Here is a 20,078-nt window from a genome sequence, read left to right on the forward strand (position 1 = left end):
CAGTTTAGAGGATGATTTGGTTCTAGAAGATGGACTGTCCCTTTGGAGCTAGCAGCCTCAGTCTCATTTCTCTGCATAATAAGAGCAGCACACTGTAAGCTCAGCACTGCTGCACGCCGGTGTGACAACATTTGACCATATTTCCCAAGGGTACACGGTACATACATAGCACAAATGAATGGGACGTTAGCAGCCCGTGTCTCTTCCTTCCTTCTTTGTAAAGCCACAGTCATGTGACAATCCAGGAAGAAGCCGCTCGGCAGTCGGCAGCGCTGGACATGGAGCGGGCAATGCTGCGGATCTGTGCTCTGCTCCTGGTGTGCGCACAGCTCGGGCTCACTAGAGTCACCTATGCGCCCACCTGGGAGTCGCTGGATTCCAGACCGATCCCCAGCTGGTTCGATGACGTCAAATTTGGCATTTTCATCCACTGGGGTGTCTTCTCTGTGCCCAGTTTCGGCAGCGAGTGGTTCTGGTGAGAGTGCTGAGATATCGTATCGCTAATCGCTACCACTGGTGACGTCACCTGTGCGTCTGTGTGATGACAGTGTGGCCGCTATTAAAGCTAGCCATACACTTACTCCACGTGACCAAAAATAGATCCCTCTGAGATCATAATCTGATCAGAGAGAGGGATCTATAAAATAAAATATTTGCACATGCTGTACATAGATTTTTTTTTATAGAATTTATTTAAAAAAAATCTATCTAATCTCAGTGCAGCGATATCTGCTGCCAGTCCAAATCCAGGCCGATTGACCAATTTGATTGATTTTGAGTATAAATAGATCTAGAGATCGATCCAGCTAGAAGCTGAATTACTTTGATTTTTTACTTGTGGTGTGGTGGCATATACTGTAATTGCGAAACCGCGCGTTGTGTGAGAAAAAGCGGAAACTGTATGATTTTAAAAACGCACGGAAAATCACAAACCCAAAATGCGAATGAATGGTTAGGAGGAGCGTTTCCTGAGAGAGGTTATTGGAAATAACCTGTGGAATCATGCATGTTTTGCCATCCGTGGCAAAATGCTCAGCATCTGCTCACAATCGCAGCTAGTGTGTTCCCTGCCTTAAAGTGGGATAAAACCGTAAGGGCCCGTTTCCACTAGCGCGGAAAGCGTGCTGAATTCGTCGAGTTTCCCCGCAGGCAAACCGGGTGGGGAAACTCTGCCATAGGAAACAATGGCGCGTTGGCCGAATAGCTTACCTTAGCGATTCGGCCGACATTGCCATCAGTTTCCGTGCGGGAAGCTGCGAATCCCATAGCCGTGCATGGCACGGCTTATGGGATTCGTCAGCGTTTCCGCAGACCAGGAAGTGCCGCCGCGCATCTCGCAGCCGCATGCGGCACTAGTGGAAACGGGCCCTAATGCCTAGTACACACCATACAATTTTCTGTTAGATTTTTCTTTTAGATTTTCTGCAATTAGATTATTTTCTGTAGAGACTTGTCATTATCTCTAGTGCATGGTCTTCTGGTTATCTCCTGCTGAGTAGAACAATGCCTAATTGCTAGGGAGATAGATGTTTAGATAGATAATGTCCAACATGTTGGAAATTATCTATCTGGCAGGTAAATCTAATGCTGGGAATACACGTTCCGATAGATGCCTTCAATGATAAAATTCCGACATGTCCGATTCTCCACTCGACTCTGTTCCACTCAATTTTACATAGAAGTGAATGGAATCAATCAATCGCAGCTAGTGTGTTCCCTGCCTTAAAGTGGGATAAAACCGTAAGGGCCCGTTTCCACTAGCGCGGAAAGCGTGCTGAATTCGTCGAGTTTCCCCGCAGGCAAACCGGGTGGGGAAACTCTGCCATAGGAAACAATGGCGCGTTGGCCGAATAGCTTACCTTAGCGATTCGGCCGACATTGCCATCAGTTTCCGTGCGGGAAGCTGCGAATCCCATAGCCGTGCATGGCACGGCTTATGGGATTCGTCAGCGTTTCCGCAGACCAGGAAGTGCCGCCGCGCATCTCGCAGCCGCATGCGGCACTAGTGGAAACGGGCCCTAATGCCTAGTACACACCATACAATTTTCTGTTAGATTTTTCTTTTAGATTTTCTGCAATTAGATTATTTTCTGTAGAGACTTGTCATTATCTCTAGTGCATGGTCTTCTGGTTATCTCCTGCTGAGTAGAACAATGCCTAATTGCTAGGGAGATAGATGTTTAGATAGATAATGTCCAACATGTTGGAAATTATCTATCTGGCAGGTAAATCTAATGCTGGGAATACACGTTCCGATAGATGCCTTCAATGATAAAATTCCGACATGTCCGATTCTCCACTCGACTCTGTTCCACTCAATTTTACATAGAAGTGAATGGAAAAAAAATAAGAAAAACCGAGCAGAAAATAAACGAATCGAGCAGAGAATCAAATGGATAATAGATCGCGTGGAGAATCGAGTGCGAAAAATGTAACGTGTATTCCCAGCATTACAGAAAATTGTATGGTATATACAGTGGGCTGCAAAAGTATTCGGCCCCCTTGAAGTTTTCCACATTTTGTCATATTACTGCCACAAACATGAATCTTATTTTATGAATTTTATTGGAATGCCATATGAAAGACCAATACCAAGTGGTGTAAACGTCAGAAGTGGAACGAAAATCATACATGATTCCAAACATTAAAAAAAAAAAATAATAACTGCAAAGTGGTGTGTGCGTAATTATTCTGCCCCCTTTGGTCTGAGTGCAGTCAGTTGCCCATAGACATTGCCTGATGAGTGCTAATGACTAAATAGAGTGCACCTGTGTGTAATATAATGTCAGTACAAATACAGCTGCTCTTTGACGGCCTCAGAGGTTGTCTAAAAGAATATTGGGAGCAACAACACCATGAAGTCCAAAGAACACACCAGACAGGTCAGTGATAAAGTTATTGAGAAATTTAAAGCAGGCGTAGGCTACAAAAAGAATTCCAAAGCCTTGAACATCCCACAGAGCACTGTTCAAGCGATCATTCAGAAATGGAAGGAGTATGGCACAACTGCAAACCTACCAAGAAAAGGCCGTCCACCTAAACTCACAGGCCGAACAAGGAGAGCACTGATCAGAAATGCAGTCAAGAGGCCCATGGTGACTCTGGACGAGCTGCAGAGAGCTACAGCTCAGGTGGGGGAATCTGTCCATAGGACAACTATTAGTCGTGCACTGCAAAAAGTTGGCCTTTGTAGAAGAGTGGCAAGAAGAAAGCCATTGTTAACAGAAAAGCATAAGAAGTCCCGTTTGCAGTTTGCCACAAGCCATGTGGGGGACACAGCAAACACGCGGAAGAAGGTACTCTGGTCATATGAGACCAAAACTGAACTTTTTGGCCAAAATGCAAAACGCTATGTGTGGCGGAAAAATAACACTGCACATCACTCTGAACACACCATCCCCACTGTCAAATATGGGGGTGGCAGCATCATGCTCTGGGGTGCTTCTCTTCAGCAGGGACAGGGAAGCTGGTCAGAGTTGATGGGAAGATGGATGGAGCCAAATACAGGGCAATCTTGGAAGAAAACCTCTTGGAGTCTGCAAAAGACTTGAGACTGGGGCGGAGGTTCACCTTCCAGCAGGACAACGACCCTAAACATAAAGCCAGGGCAACAATGGAATGGTTTAAAACAAAACATACCCATGTGTTAGAATGGCCCAGTCAAAGTCCAGATCTAAATCCAATCAAGAATCTGTGCCAAGATCTGAAAACTGTTGTTCACAAACGCTGTCCATCTAATCAGACTGAGCTGGAGCTGTTTTGCAAAGAAGAATGGGCAAGGATTTCAGTCTCTAGATGTGCAAAGCTGGTAGAGACATACCCTAAAAAATTGGCAGCTGTAATTGCAGCAAAAGGTGGTTCTATAAAGTATTGACTCAGGGGGCTGAATAATTACGCACACCCCACTTTGCAGTTGTTTTTTTAATGTTTGGAATCATGTATAATTTTCGTTCCACTTCTCACGTGTACACCATTTTGTATTGGTCTTTCACGTGTAATTCCAATAAAATTGATTCATGTTTGTGGCAGTAATATGACAAAATGTGGAAAACTTCAAGGGGGCCGAATACTTTTGCAAACCACTGTACCTAACATAACATTCAATCACTTCTCAGCTCTTTCTGCTTCTCAGCTCAGTACAGCTCAGTTTTAGCAATTTGCTAATGTTTACTAAATGTATCTGACAAAGGAATGTAAACAAAAGATAATGTTATCACTTTTTCGGATGTGCCCAAAGATAATATTATTGCATCTTTGGATGTGGCCAGAAGCTTTCCACTGAAGAACAAAGTCCTGTGTTCAACTGTTTGACTGCTGTTCTGCTACATTTTTTGTGGGTAGTAGATTTTATGCTTTAAAGAGAACCCGAGGTGGGATTTAAGAATGTTAGTAAGGCACAGAGGCTGGCTGTGCATACTATCACCAGCCTCTGTTACTGTACAGCGCTCCCCCAGCCCCCCCTGCGCTCTGCTGTCCCCCATAATAAGAACCGCCGTGCTAGCGACATGCAGGTTGTCGCTAGCACGCTGTTTACCTATGTGCTGCCATTCAGCGCCGCCCCCCCCCCCCCACCTCCTCTATATTGCCGCTCCCCACCTGAGCCCCTTCCCGCCCGCTGATTGGAGGGAAGGGACGCAGGCGGGGAGCGGCAATATAGAGGAGGCGGGGAGCTGCACTGAATGGCAGCACATAGGTACACAGCATGCTAGCGACAACCTGCATGTCGCTAGCATGGCGTTTTTCATTATTTTTCATTTCAAGTAGGCTGGATAGTGTAGTGGTTAAGAGCTCTGCCTCTGATACAGGAGACCTGGGTTCGAATCTCGGCTCTGCTTGTTCAGTAAGCCAGCACCTATTCAGTAGGAGACCTTGGGCAAGTCTCCCTAACACTGCTACTGCCTATAGAGCGTGTCCTAGTGGCTGCAGCTCTGGCGCTTTGAGTCCGCCAGGAGAAAAGAGCGATATAAATGTTCTGTGTTTGTTGTTTGTTCATTATGGGGGACAGCAGAAAGCAGGGAGGCCTGGGGGAGCGCTGTACAGTAACAGAGACTGGGGATAGTATGCACAACCAGCCTCTGTGCCCTTCTAACATTCTTAAATCCCACCTCAGGTTCTCTTTAAATTATATTTTAGAACAAAGAGCAAATGCTGACTTTCATACCACATTAAGGAATTCTCCCGAACTGACTGCTGGAGAACAGAACGACCCGGGAGGACGACGAGGACAACTAATTTGGGTGAAGGAAATAGCCACTAGTAGAATATCATTTAAATGACAGATTCTACTATTGGGTAGTGGTGATTCTGATAGTAAAATATTGGTACATTTTCACATATTTTTGTAATGCTAAACCTAACCTAACTATTCTCACACAAGCTCTCCCGCTGCCCTATTGATGCCTAACCATAACCAGCGTCCGCAATAATGCCTAATCCTAATCCCATCAACGCCTATCCCTAACTGACCCCGCACCCATTCCTAACCCTAACCACTCCCCACCTCCACTGCGCAGATATCCATACCCATAAAATAGCGGATGCCAGGGTCACCAGCTACAGAAACTGCGGCTACGAATCGTGAGCACCAGGGGGGAATTTCATCGGCCCACTACTCAGTGAACCAATGAGAGTCTTCCTTGGGCAGGGACCGATTCCTTTTGGGCTATTGCAAATTGTAATCTGATGGGATGGAGCTCTGGGATCAGTATACTGGCATTTTTAGCGTGCAGGGACCCAAATGGATGGTGGAAGCAGTAACAGGTGAGTATTTTGCGAAACCTACGCTGCGAGCAGCCTAGTGAGAATGGACACCCTCCATTCCCATAAGCTAACATTGATTTTGTCAGCCTCCATCACTATGCGCTTTGTCCAGCTGATCCGGAAAAGTCATACGGGACCTAAAGTTGAGTTCCGCTGACCAGAACGGACCATTCAGACCCATTCCAAATGAACTAATGTAAATGGATTCTATTGCTGTGCATTCAGATCTATTCCGTTTTGTTCTGCTAAATAGAAAGATTTTATTGCCAATGTGAGGAGAAGAGGGGAATCCTTGTCCCTGTCTGCAGCTCTTCTGATAGATGAGGCATTGTCAGATTTTGAAAAGAGACATTTTGTTTTAGGATTCATTTGTCAGAACGAATATGAAGGGTTTTATTTTGCAGTTACATAATTTACTGTCAGGGCATTGGAGTGTTAGGCTGGGAACACACTAAGCAGAAATGCTAGCGTTGCGTAAAACATAGCATTAACGCGTATAATGTTAAGTCAATGGGACACATGAAAATACGCATGTGTATGCGTTTTTTAATATGCGATTTTAAAACACTGGTTTTGTTGCTTATTTTCAAAAAAATGCACGTAATTGCGTTTTGTATGCGTTTTTATATGCGTTTTTGTAAAAAAAACTGTGTTTTATGATGTATTTCCGCTTCCTGTTGACTTCCCAGTGATTTGCATAAAACGCATATAGAAAAACGTACACAAGATGCACGAAAAATGCATGTGCAGGAAAGAAAACAAAAACGCACGTAAAACGCAATAAAAATGCACAAACGCACATGACAGAAAATGCAACCTTTCACGCACTGCCAAGTTTGCACCCAGCCTCAGTGTTTTTTCTACTGTGATCATCATTTTGTTTATAAAAGTACAACATATTTGCCAGGATGCTAAGTAATATTATTGTCTATTGTCCTCTTTTTAGGTGGTATTGGCAAGGAAGGAGACTGCAGCCATATGTTGATTTCATGACCAGGAATTACCCACCTGGCTTCAGTTATGAAGATTTTGGACCCCAGTTCACAGCAGAATTTTTTGATCCACAGCAGTGGGCAGAAACATTAATGGCATCAGGAGCCAAATATGTTGTACTTACTTCAAAACATCACGAAGGTAAACCCTGTGGCTATTTATTCTCCGATAGTTAGGAAAACAGGAAGAACAATATTGTGTAGCTAAATGGAAGGCTGTGTAAGGGTGTGTTCACTCTGCTGTAGTTTATGGATTGTTAAACCCGTTCAGAATACTGCATCATATGACCTTTTTCAGTAGTGGGGTGTGTGTGTGTGTGTGTGTGTGTGTGTGTGCGTGTGTGTGTGCGTGTGTCCATGTATCAGCTTTGTAAGGACACTTGGTTGAAGGTCTCGTTCACACTACACGTATTGCCGTGCACATTTTGTGAAGGAATATGGTGGGCGACATGCAGGAACATCAGATCAGTACATAGACTGCACTGTTTGATGTCCAGACTAGATGTGCTGCGCAGTAGTGTGATGCGCTATGGCACTGCTGCACACATTTTTCGTCAACGCTCAGCGCTGACCCATTCACTGTAGTGAATGGAATCTGCAGCGCAGATGGTGTGCAATTGCGATTGTTCCGTTCCGATCTCACGGCCATCTGCACTGAGAAGTGAATGAGGCCTTACTGAGATTTGAAAGCCGCTGAGAGCCTGTGTGATCTTGCACAACTAAACAGGATTATTTTTAAAATTGCCTCTTAGGAGGCAGTAATTTGTTGCCCTTACCTGTCTGATATCAGAGCATAGTGAGGAATGTTAAAAGGTTGGTGAAATAGCATCTGTGTCATTGTAGTCATTGTAGTCATGTGTAGCACCAGCATTGAGGAATTTCATAAAATATCCAGGTAGTGAATTTTAGGCCCCTTTTACACTTCAAGCAGACAGTCGCATTGCCTAAAACCACGGCATGCCGTCGCAGAAGTAGTGATCGCCCTATGGGCTACACACGGCGTGTCACAGCACCGCAGGAATTGGAGTGCATCATGCACAGTGATCCCAGAAGTGAAGCATGCTTTCAATGGAAAGTATGCCTCACTGATTTGATTGCATCGCAGTGGGAACATGCGGTGCAACCTGTCGGGGCTGTTGAGGTGTGGTCGTTTAACAATCATACTGCAATAGTGTAAATACAGCCTTAAGCTAGGTTCAAAGTGGGACGTTGCATTGCATTCTCTGTATGACAGGAATGCAATGGAAAAGTAGTTGTACATGTTATGGCCACGTTGCTTTCACATACAGTAAGGCATACAGTCAATGAAAACTATGTTTCTCTGTACATGTTAATGCACACGTTTAGCCGTAATGCACTGCATGCAGTGCTTTACCATACCGCAACCGGTTATAATGCAACGCACCCGTAGCACTGTAATTGCCGCAGAGGTGGTGCACTGCACTGCAGTAAGCCGCGTTACATAGTGCCAATTACACTATATCGCAACACACCAGTGTGAAAAAGGTCTTAGGCCTGGTGCACACCAAAACCCGCTAGCAGATCCGCAAAATGCTAGCAGATTTTAAAACGCTTTTTCTTATTTTTCTGTAGCGTTTCACCTAGCATTTTGCGGTTTCGGGAAGCGTTTTTGGTGTAGTAGATTTCATATATTGTTACAGTAAAGCTGTTACTGAACAGCGTCTGTAACAAAAACGCCTGCAAAACCGCTCTGAACTGCCGTTTTTCAGAGCGGTTTGCGTTTTTTCTATACTTTACATTGGAGGCAGAAACGCCTCCGCAATCCAAAAAATGTCTCACCCTGGGAGACATTTCAGCAAAACGCTTCCCGCTCTGGTGGGAACCACCCCATTGAGATACATTGACCAAGCGTATCTGCAGCCGCAAGCGGCTGCAAAAACGCCAAAAAACCCGCTCGGTGTGCACCAGCCCTCAGAGTTGTATAATATTGCTACCTAATAATAGATAATGCTAAAATAATCAGTTGAGGTTTTCTGGATCACCCAGGCTGATTCTCCAGTCTTTGTAATTCAGGTCTTTGTTACCCCAGGACTACTACACTAATGCTAAGTACACACGATGCAATTTTCTGACAGATTTACTGTCAGATCGACTATTTCCAACATGTCCGATCTGATTTCCGATTGATTTTCCATACACTTCTATGGAAAATTGATCGAAAATCAAATTGGACATGTTTGAAATAGTCGATAGGTACACACAATGCAATTTTCTGGCATATTTACTGTCTGATAGCCAACATGTCCGATTTTTCATAGAAGTGTATGGAAAATCAATCGGAAGTCAGATCGGACATGTTATAAAAAGTCACCTACAGATACAGCTGTGCGACTTTAAATGGGCTGTAATACAAACAATGCATAATTCAAGTCCAATTGTAATTCTACAGATTTTTAGTCAGAGAAACTAAAATTAGCCCCTTGATCAATTATGTAAAGATATAGCATTATTGATTTAGCTGTGCATCGTCATTTCCCAGAGATTTCAGAGTTTGTGCGCTTGCAGCCTGCCTGCAGTGACTCCTGTGTGCAATTTATGTCTGTTGCCTTAGCTGCTGTCTGCTCTATCATAGACTGCTTTCCTGTTGGTTTCCTTAAAATACCCAATTAGATACATGAAAGGTCTATTTTTCAAATTGGGCTGTTTGAAGAGAAAGCAGACAAGGAAAGGTTTCTCTTCATTATACCAGCGGTTAAATCAAAAGCAATAAAGCTACGTACATTGCTAGATTTTCATCACCCAAAATGATGGTTTCTTTCGGGTAACAATCTGTTAAAGGGACTCCGAGCAGTCCAGAAACTATGGAAAGATGCATACCATTTTGAAGCTCTCTTTCTCCTCTTTCCAACGACACATAGACCTTCGCCCTACGCCTTTTAGTTTTCACGATCGACATCGCTGCAAACGCAATTTTGATTGCAAAAATAACCAAATTTAAAAGGCGTAGGGCGGCGGTTTATGTGTCGTTGGAAAGAGGAGAAAGAGAGCTTCAAAATGGTATGCATTTTTCCATAGTTACTTGTATTACACAGGACGACACTTTCCCCAGTGTCAGCAGCTCCATTCAACTGCCGACTTTGGGGAAAAGTCGTCCTGTGTAATACAAGCAACTATGGAAAGATGCATACCATTTTGAAGCTCTCTTTCTCCTCTTTCCAACGACACATAAACCGCCGCCCTACGCCTTTTAGTTTTCTATATTTTCGTGATCGAAATCGCGGCGGCCGTGATTTCGATCGCGAAAATAGCAAAAACTAAAAGGCGTAGGGCGGTGGTTTATATATCGTTGGAAAAAGGAGAAAGAGAGCTTCAAAATGGTATGCATCTTTCCATAGTTTCTGCACTGCTCAGAGTCCCTTTGAGGCTGAATCAGAGTCGGAAGAAGTTTTTAGGTTAGCTCCATGGACCAACGTCGACTCCTGATACATTTAAATTATAATGCAAATATACAATATAAAATGTCTTAGGCCTTGTTCACACTATACACATTACTGTCCGCTTTTCAGTAACGTGTGTGGTCTACGTAATGGACCGTTGCATGCATTTCTATGTGTTGAGCTCAGAAACGCATTGCGATAGAAGTCAATGACTGTGCTTAAAAACCCCATTGCAGTGTCTTTGAGACTTGTGTTCCCAGAATGTTTTGAGAGTTTCCTGTCTATCAAAAAACACATTGAAAAACACACTTCAAAATGCAATTGTATGCAAGAGAAAACTGACAGCTTGCTGGATTTTTTTGCATTCTGTATACAATTATTTGCATTATATGCAAAGAAGTGGCATACATAATGCAAAAAAATGCAGGAAGCTGTCAGTTTTTTTTTCTTGCATACAATAGCAAATGACAATCCACATGAAATGGAAACGAGACCATTGTATGCAAATTTTCACATCTGTTACCTTACCGGATAAAGAAACTTATGTTGTTACTAGGCAGAATATGTAAAGTAGGACAATTGCTAAAAATCGCTTTCGATGTGAAAACACAAAGCTACAGTGGAAACATAGCCTAAAATGGTCTTATTTTTTCTGTAAAAATTATACCTTTTTATACAACCTTAATAAATAGAAACGTTTTTAGTACTGACACTTGTGTGAATCTCTATAAGGGCCCATTCACACTTGAGCGTTTTGCCGCGATTTCGGCAAAACACTCAAACGCTGGCGCTTTTTAAAAGCGCTAGTGCAATGAAACCCTATGGGCCCTTCTTACTTGGGCGATTTGTGTTAATCGCTGCAAATTGCCCAGAAACACTAAACGCAAACGTGCAGCCTGCGCCATTTTCAGGCGATTTTCCGGCGATCGCCTTTCAGTGCTATAGAAGCGGTAAAAAATGGCGATTTTTTTTTTTTTTTTGCATTTAACGCAAAAAATCATAAAACAAAACGCTAGCAGAAGCGCTAGCGTTTTACGATTTGCAAGTGTGAATGGGCCCTAAATGAGCATTGATGCTGTTTAAATTGGTAATTTCCTGAGGTTTGTACTTTCCAGTGATGGGAGAGAATGGAAATATAAGACTTTAAAGGGAAGGTTCAAGAAAAATAAAAAAATGAGTTTCACTTACCTGGGGCTTCTCCCAGCCCCATGCAGCCATCCTGTGCCCTCGTAGTCACTCACTGCTGCTCCAGTCCCCCGCTAGCAGTTTGCCAACCTCGGAGGTCGGCGGGCCGCATTGCGTACATTTTTACGCAGTCCCGCTAGTGCAGGAACATTAACACATACATTTTTACGCATTACTGGTTCAATGCGTACATTTTTACGCATTGAACCAGTAATGCATAAAAATGTATGTGTTAATGTTCCAGCACTAGCGGGAATGCGTAAAAATGTACGCAATGCGGCCCGCCGACCTCCGAGGTCAGCAAGCTGTCAGCGGGGGACTGGAGCAGCAGTGAGTGACTACGAGGGCACAGGATGGCTGCATGGGGCTGGGAGAAGCCCCAGGTAAGTGAAACTCATTTTTTTATTTTGCTTGAACCTTCCCTTTAAAGATTAATATTTTCAATCATTGTTTTCTTTTAAGGTTTCACTCTGTGGGGTTCCAAATTCTCCTGGAACTGGAATTCTGTGGATGTTGGACCAAAGCGGGACCTTGTTGGGGAGCTAGCTGAGGCCATCAGGAATAACACAGATTTGCACTTTGGACTGTACCATTCTCTGTTCGAGTGGTTCAACCCTCTCTTTCTTATTGACAAAAATAATTCTTTCCGCACCCAATACTTTCCAAATACTAAATCCTTACCTGAACTATATGAGATTGTCATGAAGTACAAGCCGGAAATTCTTTGGTCAGATGGAGATGGTGAAGCTTCAGATGCATACTGGAACAGTACTGGTTTCTTGGCATGGCTTTACAATGAAAGGTATGGTAACTATTACTAGAGCCTATAGCATTAGCAATTACTTTTTTGTAGTTTATTCAAAAGTGGCATGAATTAAAATCTATTGTACATTTTTTTATATGAGAAGGGATATTACAAACTGCTCTGATCCTTATAGACAGCTAGTGGTATGGAAAGGTACCGTATTTGCTCCGCTGGATCATTCACACTACAAAACTTTAAAAGTAGCACATAAAAATGCATCTGTGTTTTTATATGTTGCTGTGTACTGTATATGTATAAATGCATTTTTGCTTTGCACTTCCAGATGTAAGAGATGCTTTTGTTATGCGCTATTAGATGTGTTCTCAGACTGTTTTCAAAATTCTTCAAATCGTGCGCTAAAGGGCAAAGGAACATACGCTGCATGTTATTCATGGACTTCAATTGGTGTGTGGTGCACACAAAGATGCATACTGATGGGTTTTAATGCATCACATAACAGTGCAGTGCTCAAGTGTGACCCACAATATGGAAGTCTTTGGAATTAGTCAAATCCTTGACGATCTCACACTATGTGCATTGTGCTGTCATGCACTGCACCGCACATACTGCAAACAGATTAACACAAAAACTGCCAACATTCCCAGGTCTGACCGTCCAAGCAAATTCTTCCCAAAAGCAGCCAGCAATATGTTGAAAATTTAAAAATACCTAAAATGTCACAGGTCTTATAGCAGGCTTTAACTTGCATGAGAGGTTGCAAGGCAAAGACCAGGACTTCTGGAATAATGTTCTTTTCACAGATAACTCTAAAATCTATGTTTTGGACCCCAGAACAGAAGACTTGTTTGGCATAAACCAAATACTGATCAGCATTCCAGGCAAATAACCTCATACCAACTGTAAAACATAGTGGTAGAAGTGTCATAGTTTAGGAATGCTTATCTGCAGCAGGACCTAGCAAGCTCACCATCATAGAATCCACCATGAATTCTACCGTGTATCAGTGGGTGTTTGAGGAACATGTGAGACCATCTGTAAGAAAATTAAAAAATAAAGAAGAATGGATCCTGCAACATGACAATGACCCCAAAGCATAAAATTAAATCCACCAAGTACTGACTGAAAACTAGGACAAGCTTATAGTTCAGCAATGACACTGCGTATTGATCATTCCTAAATTATCCCCTAAAATGAACATGACCTGCCATTTTGATTTGGCGTTACAAAAAAAAAAAAAGAAGATACATTCACAGTGAGTGACACAACAACATGTGATTTTTGTCCTAAAATGCACCTTTTATTTATAAAGAGCCTGCATATTACACAGCGCTGAACAATAGGGCTTGGGGGAGGTGACAAACCTGCATATAGAGGTGGGAAGACGAATCAGATGAATCACAAGAGAGACCTAGCTGCCAGAGTGTATGCTTGCTGAAGCGATAGACCCGCTGCTGCTTGACCCTCACAAGGTGCCTGCAAGCTGCCAGAGACAGAGCCATAGACGCAGCCAGAGACAAAATGACACCAAACTGCCTGCTGCTGTGCTGCTGCCGGAGACAGAGCCATAGACTCATCCAGAGACCAAGCTGACGCCAAAGCTGCCTGCTGCTGTGCTGCTGCCAGAGACATAGACCAAGCTGATGCCAAAGCTGTTTGTTGTTGTGCTGCTGCCAGAGACATAGACCAAGCTGATGCCAACGCTGCCTGCTGCCAGAGACAGTGATCCAGCTGATGCCAAAGCTGCTTGCTGCTGTCAGAGAGACCACCACCGCGACCACCTGCCTTGTCTTCTTACAGTAAGTAGCCAGTGCCACTATTTAATGTGGCTGGCCAAGGGCATTACCTAGTTCTTTACAAAAGGGGCAATTTCAGATTGAGCTCTGATTCTCTACTAAAGGGGCACTATGTACTGAAGGGGTATTCATTTACTATTGAGGAGGCCTTACCTAGTTCTCTCCAAATGGGCATTATGGCCTGGTGCACACCAAAACCCGCTAGCAGATCCGCAAAATGCTAGCAGATTTTGAAACGCTTTTTCTTCTTTTTCTGTAGTGTTTCAGCTAGCGTTTTGCGGTTTTGTCTAGCGGTTTTCGTGTAGTAGATTTCCTGTATTGTTACAGTAAAGCTGTTACTGAACAGCTACTGTAACAAAAACGCCTGGCAAACCGCTCTGAAGTGCCGTTTTTCAGAGCGGTTTGCGTTTTTCCTATACTTAACATTGAGGCAGAAACGCATCCGCAATCCAAAATCTGCAGCAGCCCAGGAGTATGCGTTTCTGCAAAACGCCTCCCGCTCTGGTGTGCACCAGCCCATTGAAATACATTACCCTAGCGGATCCGCACCCGCAAGCGGATCGCAAACTGCAGCCGAACCGTTCTGGTGTGCACTAGGCCTATCAGATTGAGCTCTGATTCTCTACTATAGGGGCACTATTGAGGAGCACTATGTACTCAGGGGGTATTACTACTAAGGGGGCACTATACTGAATGGGCCTTAATAGTAGTATACTAAGGGGGCATATTACCCATATCAGATTTAGGGGGACACTACCGAGGGGGCATAGTCTACTAAGGGTGCACTATGTACTTAAGGGGTATTACCTCTCTAGAGTGTCTACTAAAGGGGCTCTATACTGAGGGACAGTATTTGGTGTACTAAGGGGGCACTATATACTGAGGGGTCAGGCATGAGAAGAGAGTAGTGACGGAGCTATACAAATGTAGGGGTATTAAACAAATAGGACATATATTTATTTAACTTTCAGGCAGAGTGCAACAATATCACCTCATACGATGGCAGCATCTCCACCAGCATCCAATCTCTGAAACCATTTTAAATTGCACAAAATGAAAATTATGTTAATTGCAACCTGTGCTCAGCAAAGATATGCAGAGGAAAGGAGACACACACCACCTCAGCAATGTGGAAACACTTGAAAACTAAACATTTGTCCAAATTTCAGGAACTGAAAAGTAAACGTTCACCATCGCCAGTATTGCCTCCAGCTTCATCCTCAAGCCCTCTGCCTGTCAGTGTGGATTTACCATCCAAAGACAAAGGCTGCCCAGCACCAGATGAACTAGCTTCTGTTGGGAGTCCTGCATCAATGTGGAGTCCAGCTCCTAGTCCAGGATCAGCTGATTCATCTTTTACAGAAGTTTTAGAGAAACCTTGGATTGGTAGAGGGAAATAAGTTATAAGTGGTTCAGAATAATGTTTGTCTATTAGCTGTTCTTTTCATTTGTCTAGCAGAATTTTTATCATAATTAAAGTACCGGTATATACCTTATTAATTTTAATTAAATAATAATTTCAAAGTGTAATCAGTTATTCTAGCAACTATAATTATTTTTAACCATGTTGAATCAAAATCTTTAAACGCCTTATAGGGTTTTTTGATCTCGGATGAGGCTGACCTATCTTAAAACATCTAGCTTTAATTACCATTTAGACAACATTGATTTTAGTACATTTAATAGCTGTTCCTGCCCACACACACACGTTCTGAACAAAACCTAAAATTGCTAGTTAAAATTATCTCAAAGCAATCTGAAAAATTGTAATGAGAAAAGCCTTGTATGTTTTTGTGGTGACCTTACTGCCTACTTGTAGGTATTTAAAATGTAATCCGCATTGGGGGGGCCATAAGTACACTGACTCAGCATCACCTTTCTTGATGTTTCTACCTCAACTTCCCTCCCCTCCCCTTCCACAGGGTAAATAGAACCTGTTCATAATTTTTTTAAAAACAGGCATAGATACCTTTTCTGTAACCTGTAATTGCAATTAGAAAACCTCAGTAGGACATGATAAGATTAATAAGATTTGGAATAGCTAAATGAAACGCTACAAATATGTGCCACCCGCTATGTGAACTACAGCCACTAATATATATTAGTAGCCACAGATTAGCGGGCGCTCATATTTATTGCGGGAGTTAAGGTTAGACACCACTAGGGGGTAAGTTAAGGTTAGGCATCACCGGGGAGGGGTCGGGTTCTGTGTGAGAATAGTGAGAATTACTGATATTCCACTACCTCTATTTCCTGCAACCTTAAAGAGACACTGAAGCGGAAAAAATATATGATATAATGAATTGGTTGTGTACTATGAATAATTACTAGAAGTTTAGCAACAAAGAAAATATTCTCATATTTTTATTTTCAGGTATATAGTGTTTTTTCTAACATTGCATCATTCTATAATATGTGCAGATTACACAACACTCAGCATTCAAAATGATTCTTTCAGAGCAGTCTGTGAACTAATGACCTCTCCTCTGGCAGAGAAAAAGTAAATAGTTCAATAACACTTGAGATAATAAAAGTCAGATAACAGCCCTCTCCACGACTTTGAAAGTCGCAGAGCTTAATTGCTTTTTTGCATAGAGATAACAACTGGAGTTTCTTAACTCTTCCTGTACTGGAAACAATTAGACTGATGTATCTGATCTTAATGTTTTATTTCTTAGCTGTACTACACATACAAATCATAATATCATAATTTTTTTTTCGCTTCAGTGTCTCTTTAAAGGACACATTCGAGCACTATAAATATAATAAATCCACTTACCTGGGGTTTCCTCCAGCCATTGCCAGCCGTTCTGTGACCTCCCCGCAACTCGGATCACCGATGGTGGCCCGAGGTCCCCTCCGGTGCAAGATCCCCACTGCACCTGTGTGAGTGGCTCTCAGAGTCGCACTGACATCATCTGGACTGTACTGTGCAGGCGCAGTAGTTCTGTGCCTGCGCAGTACAGTGCGGATGAGGTCAGCGCGACCAGTGAGCCGCATGCTAGAGCGCAGAAGAAGTCGACCCGGAAGCTGGTGAGGTTGGCATCCGCACCGGAGGGGACAGGGAACCACCGGAGCTGCGGCGAGGGCACAGGACAGATGCAGGGGGCTGGAGGAGGCCCCAGGTAAGTGGATTTTTAATTTTTATAGTGCTCGGATGTTCCCTTCAACCAATTTTTTTTCACTTTAAGCCGAACCCAAAATATTGTGCAGCACTTTCAAAAGTACGCATAAGATTTGTGTGTGAGGCTGTCACATCTTCTCCAGAGTTTCATAATCTCCCGTCCCCTTGATTGCTGCCTTTTTATTTTCAGATCTATTCACAATTTAAATAGATAAACAAAGTAAGATGATTCATCACAGGAACAAGAGAAAGCAGAAGCAGAGACAGTTGTTTTGACAAGTGATAACACAGAGGAGAGCCTAGCAATACATTAGCTTCATTCAGAAAGGAGGCATTAGAATCATGCAGATGGAGGTTGGGCATTCATGCAGTAGTGTAAGATCAAAGTAATCTGGATATAAAGAAAACAATTTCTATTAATAATACATTTCAGTATTGCATTTTTTCCTGGTCTCCTCTAAAGCTACACTTGCCCACCTTGAAAACAGGGTTAAGTAGGTTGACAAAAAACACTAGCCCAAAACTGCATTCAAACAAAAGCTATAAAAGACATTTCCACACATGCTATGCTTTGACATCTTATGCTGCCTTCTGCTCTGGGAACAGGTCCACCAGCAGACCTGGGGTGATTAGGCCCTAGTGGTAAATGTGTTGGAGCAAGGGGAAGTTTACAATTCCACTTTAGCTTAGGCCCCCCCCCCCCACACACACACAAAATGTATTACTTATAGATGTGGTCTGCTGCTTATTTAAAGATTGGTGGCCCGCATATAGAATAGCAGTTCTGGCACCAACCTTCCATATGGAAGCCAGAAAGCAGTCATTTGATGCCTTCTGGGTTGTGCTGCAGCAGAGCCGGGACAAGGTCCTCCAGCACTCAAGGCTGAGAAACCAAAGCGCGCCCCTCCATCCCTCCCACACTGATTGCTATTAGACTAAGAGGCTCCCCAGGGCCCCCAACCTCCCCAACATTTTAATCTCTAGTTATCTGGCTTGCAGTCACTGTCATGTATCCCCTTTTCTTATTTCTTTCTGCTTCAAACACAATTGGGAATGACAGCTGAATGAATTTTGCACCCCCTCCTACACTGCGCCCTGAGGCTGGAGCCTCTCCAGCCTCTGCCTCGGCCGGGCCCTGTGCTGCAGGCTTTTGCAGGCCATTGGGTGATATTATGGCTCACATATGACTTGCTATGTTAGGGTCACGATATGTGCACTGTATTGGTGGTATAACAGCTGCACATGCTATGTTGGAGGGCATACTACCTGCACATGCTGTGGTGGAGTGCATACTATCTGCACATGCAGTGTTGGAGGGCATTCTATCTGCACATGCTGTGTTGATGGCATAATACCTGTACTTGCTGAGTTGAGGGCATAAAATGGGAGACATGAGGGCTTCCCATGTTAATAGGTGCTGTCTACAATACCTACGCTCAATGTTATGTTTTTCTACATAATTTCATGTATACTCTGGCCCCCCAGCAGTCTGAAGTATGTTGACCCAGCCCTTTGACCTAAAAAGTATGTGGACCCCTGATTTAGGCTGTCATGTTTTCTCAGGGCAGATTTTCAGTAGAGCCACAGTGTAATCTGCTCTTTAGATGAGATGTGTATGGGGCCTGAGGCCTGCCTGTTTTATGTTTCTGCAATACTGGGAACATTTTGTTTGCTGCCAGTGTCTACACTTCCTAATGGCTGCTAAAATGACAAAAAAGTCTGAGCCGGTTTGTTGGATCCCTTTTTTCCACCAATTATCTTTCTGGAGAATGTTATGGAATCGGGTTCAATCTCTGCTTATCACATACTGGCCACATTCACTGTAGATTGATGGTTGTTATGTTTTGGCATTATTGCAGGAAGTTTCTAAACTATACTTCTTGTATCCAAATAATTCAGCCCAGTTCGAGACACCATTGTAACCAACGATCGCTGGGGATCTAGCTGTATTTGTAAGCATGGTGGCTTTTACACATGTAGTGACCGCTACAATCCTGGACACTTACTGCCTCACAAATGGGAGAATTGCATGACCATTGACAAGCGCTCCTGGGGATACCGGAGGAATGCTTTAATCTCTGAAATGCTGACCATAGAAGAGCTGATACAGGTGAGTCTTCATATGTGCTCCATGTGTGCATTGCAAAGAACAAGAACAAGTTTACCGATGATGTGCTCCAACTCTGATGGCTGCATGTTTGTTTCAGTTACTACTAAAACAAGTAGATCAGTATGGCTTACAGCCTTCTCGTTATTCCTAAAAACACAATGGCATTCTCTCACTTCAAGCTATCTTTAGAGTCTTTTCACTACGTCTGGTATGCTCTGTTAAAGTCAATGCGAATCGATTATAAAAAAAATCAGCCAGATACTTACTTAGATACTTCCTGTAGATGGGCTGATCCATACTGCGCAAGCGCCCTCTCTCGTGCTCTTGCGCATGCGCAGTATGGAGCCACCTGTCTTCAGGAGGACTCCGCTCCCAAAGACTTCTGAATTCCCTGCAGCGGAAATTCAAACAGGGGAGACAGTGCTTAATGGAAGGGACCCAGAGAAGAACTGAAAGGCTTTATAAGACCTTTTCCCTCTCCTTAGGTAAGTATCTGGCTGTTTTTTCTTTATCGATTCCCATTCACTTTAAAATGCCGCAGAGAACTGATGTGCAATGGATATGCAGAATGTGTCTATGCTTTTGTATTGGCTATTTCACTCATGCCTTCTGTCCTCTGTATTACAACAGAGCAGTGCACATTTTTACAGAGTGGAAATGCACAAGGTGTACAGTGAAAGTCTATGGGAACGCACAGTTTCTGGATGACTTGTATATAGTAGCATAGCGACAGAACAAAAGTGCTGCTATCCACATACAAACTCTCTGTTAGAAGAATGCATTGCACCTGTCATGAACTCACCTGTGGCATATTCTGTTGGCCAGTTCTGACTTTCCTGCAAGTGTGCTTACTATGCATCTGTATAGTGTTGCTAGCATTTGCAGTGTCATTTTCATCTTCAATCAGTCTACCATTCTCAATCAGAGTAGCACTGGAGAGATTCATTACT

General features: G+C 43.2%; 1 protein-coding gene across 2 annotated transcripts in view; it reads left to right on the forward strand.

Annotated features, from left to right (window-relative positions):
• Window positions 1-252: 252 nt before the first annotated feature.
• FUCA2 (alpha-L-fucosidase 2) overlaps window positions 253-20,078 on the forward strand; it is a 31,166-nt gene continuing 11,340 nt past the window's right edge. For both annotated transcript variants that reach the window (XR_011031185.1, XM_068279508.1), the window contains exons 1-4: window positions 253-475; window positions 6,707-6,894; window positions 11,798-12,137; window positions 18,918-19,128. Coding sequence is in view for 1 of the 2 variants with exons in the window: in XM_068279508.1 (XP_068135609.1) it covers window positions 279-475; window positions 6,707-6,894; window positions 11,798-12,137; window positions 18,918-19,128 (936 nt within the window). In the remaining variant the exon portion in view is untranslated. The remainder of the gene's footprint in view (window positions 476-6,706; window positions 6,895-11,797; window positions 12,138-18,917; window positions 19,129-20,078) is intronic.

Source organism: Hyperolius riggenbachi, chromosome 4 (genome assembly GCF_040937935.1).
Source record: "Hyperolius riggenbachi isolate aHypRig1 chromosome 4, aHypRig1.pri, whole genome shotgun sequence".
In the NCBI taxonomy this organism is placed as follows: Eukaryota; Metazoa; Chordata; class Amphibia; order Anura; family Hyperoliidae; genus Hyperolius; species Hyperolius riggenbachi.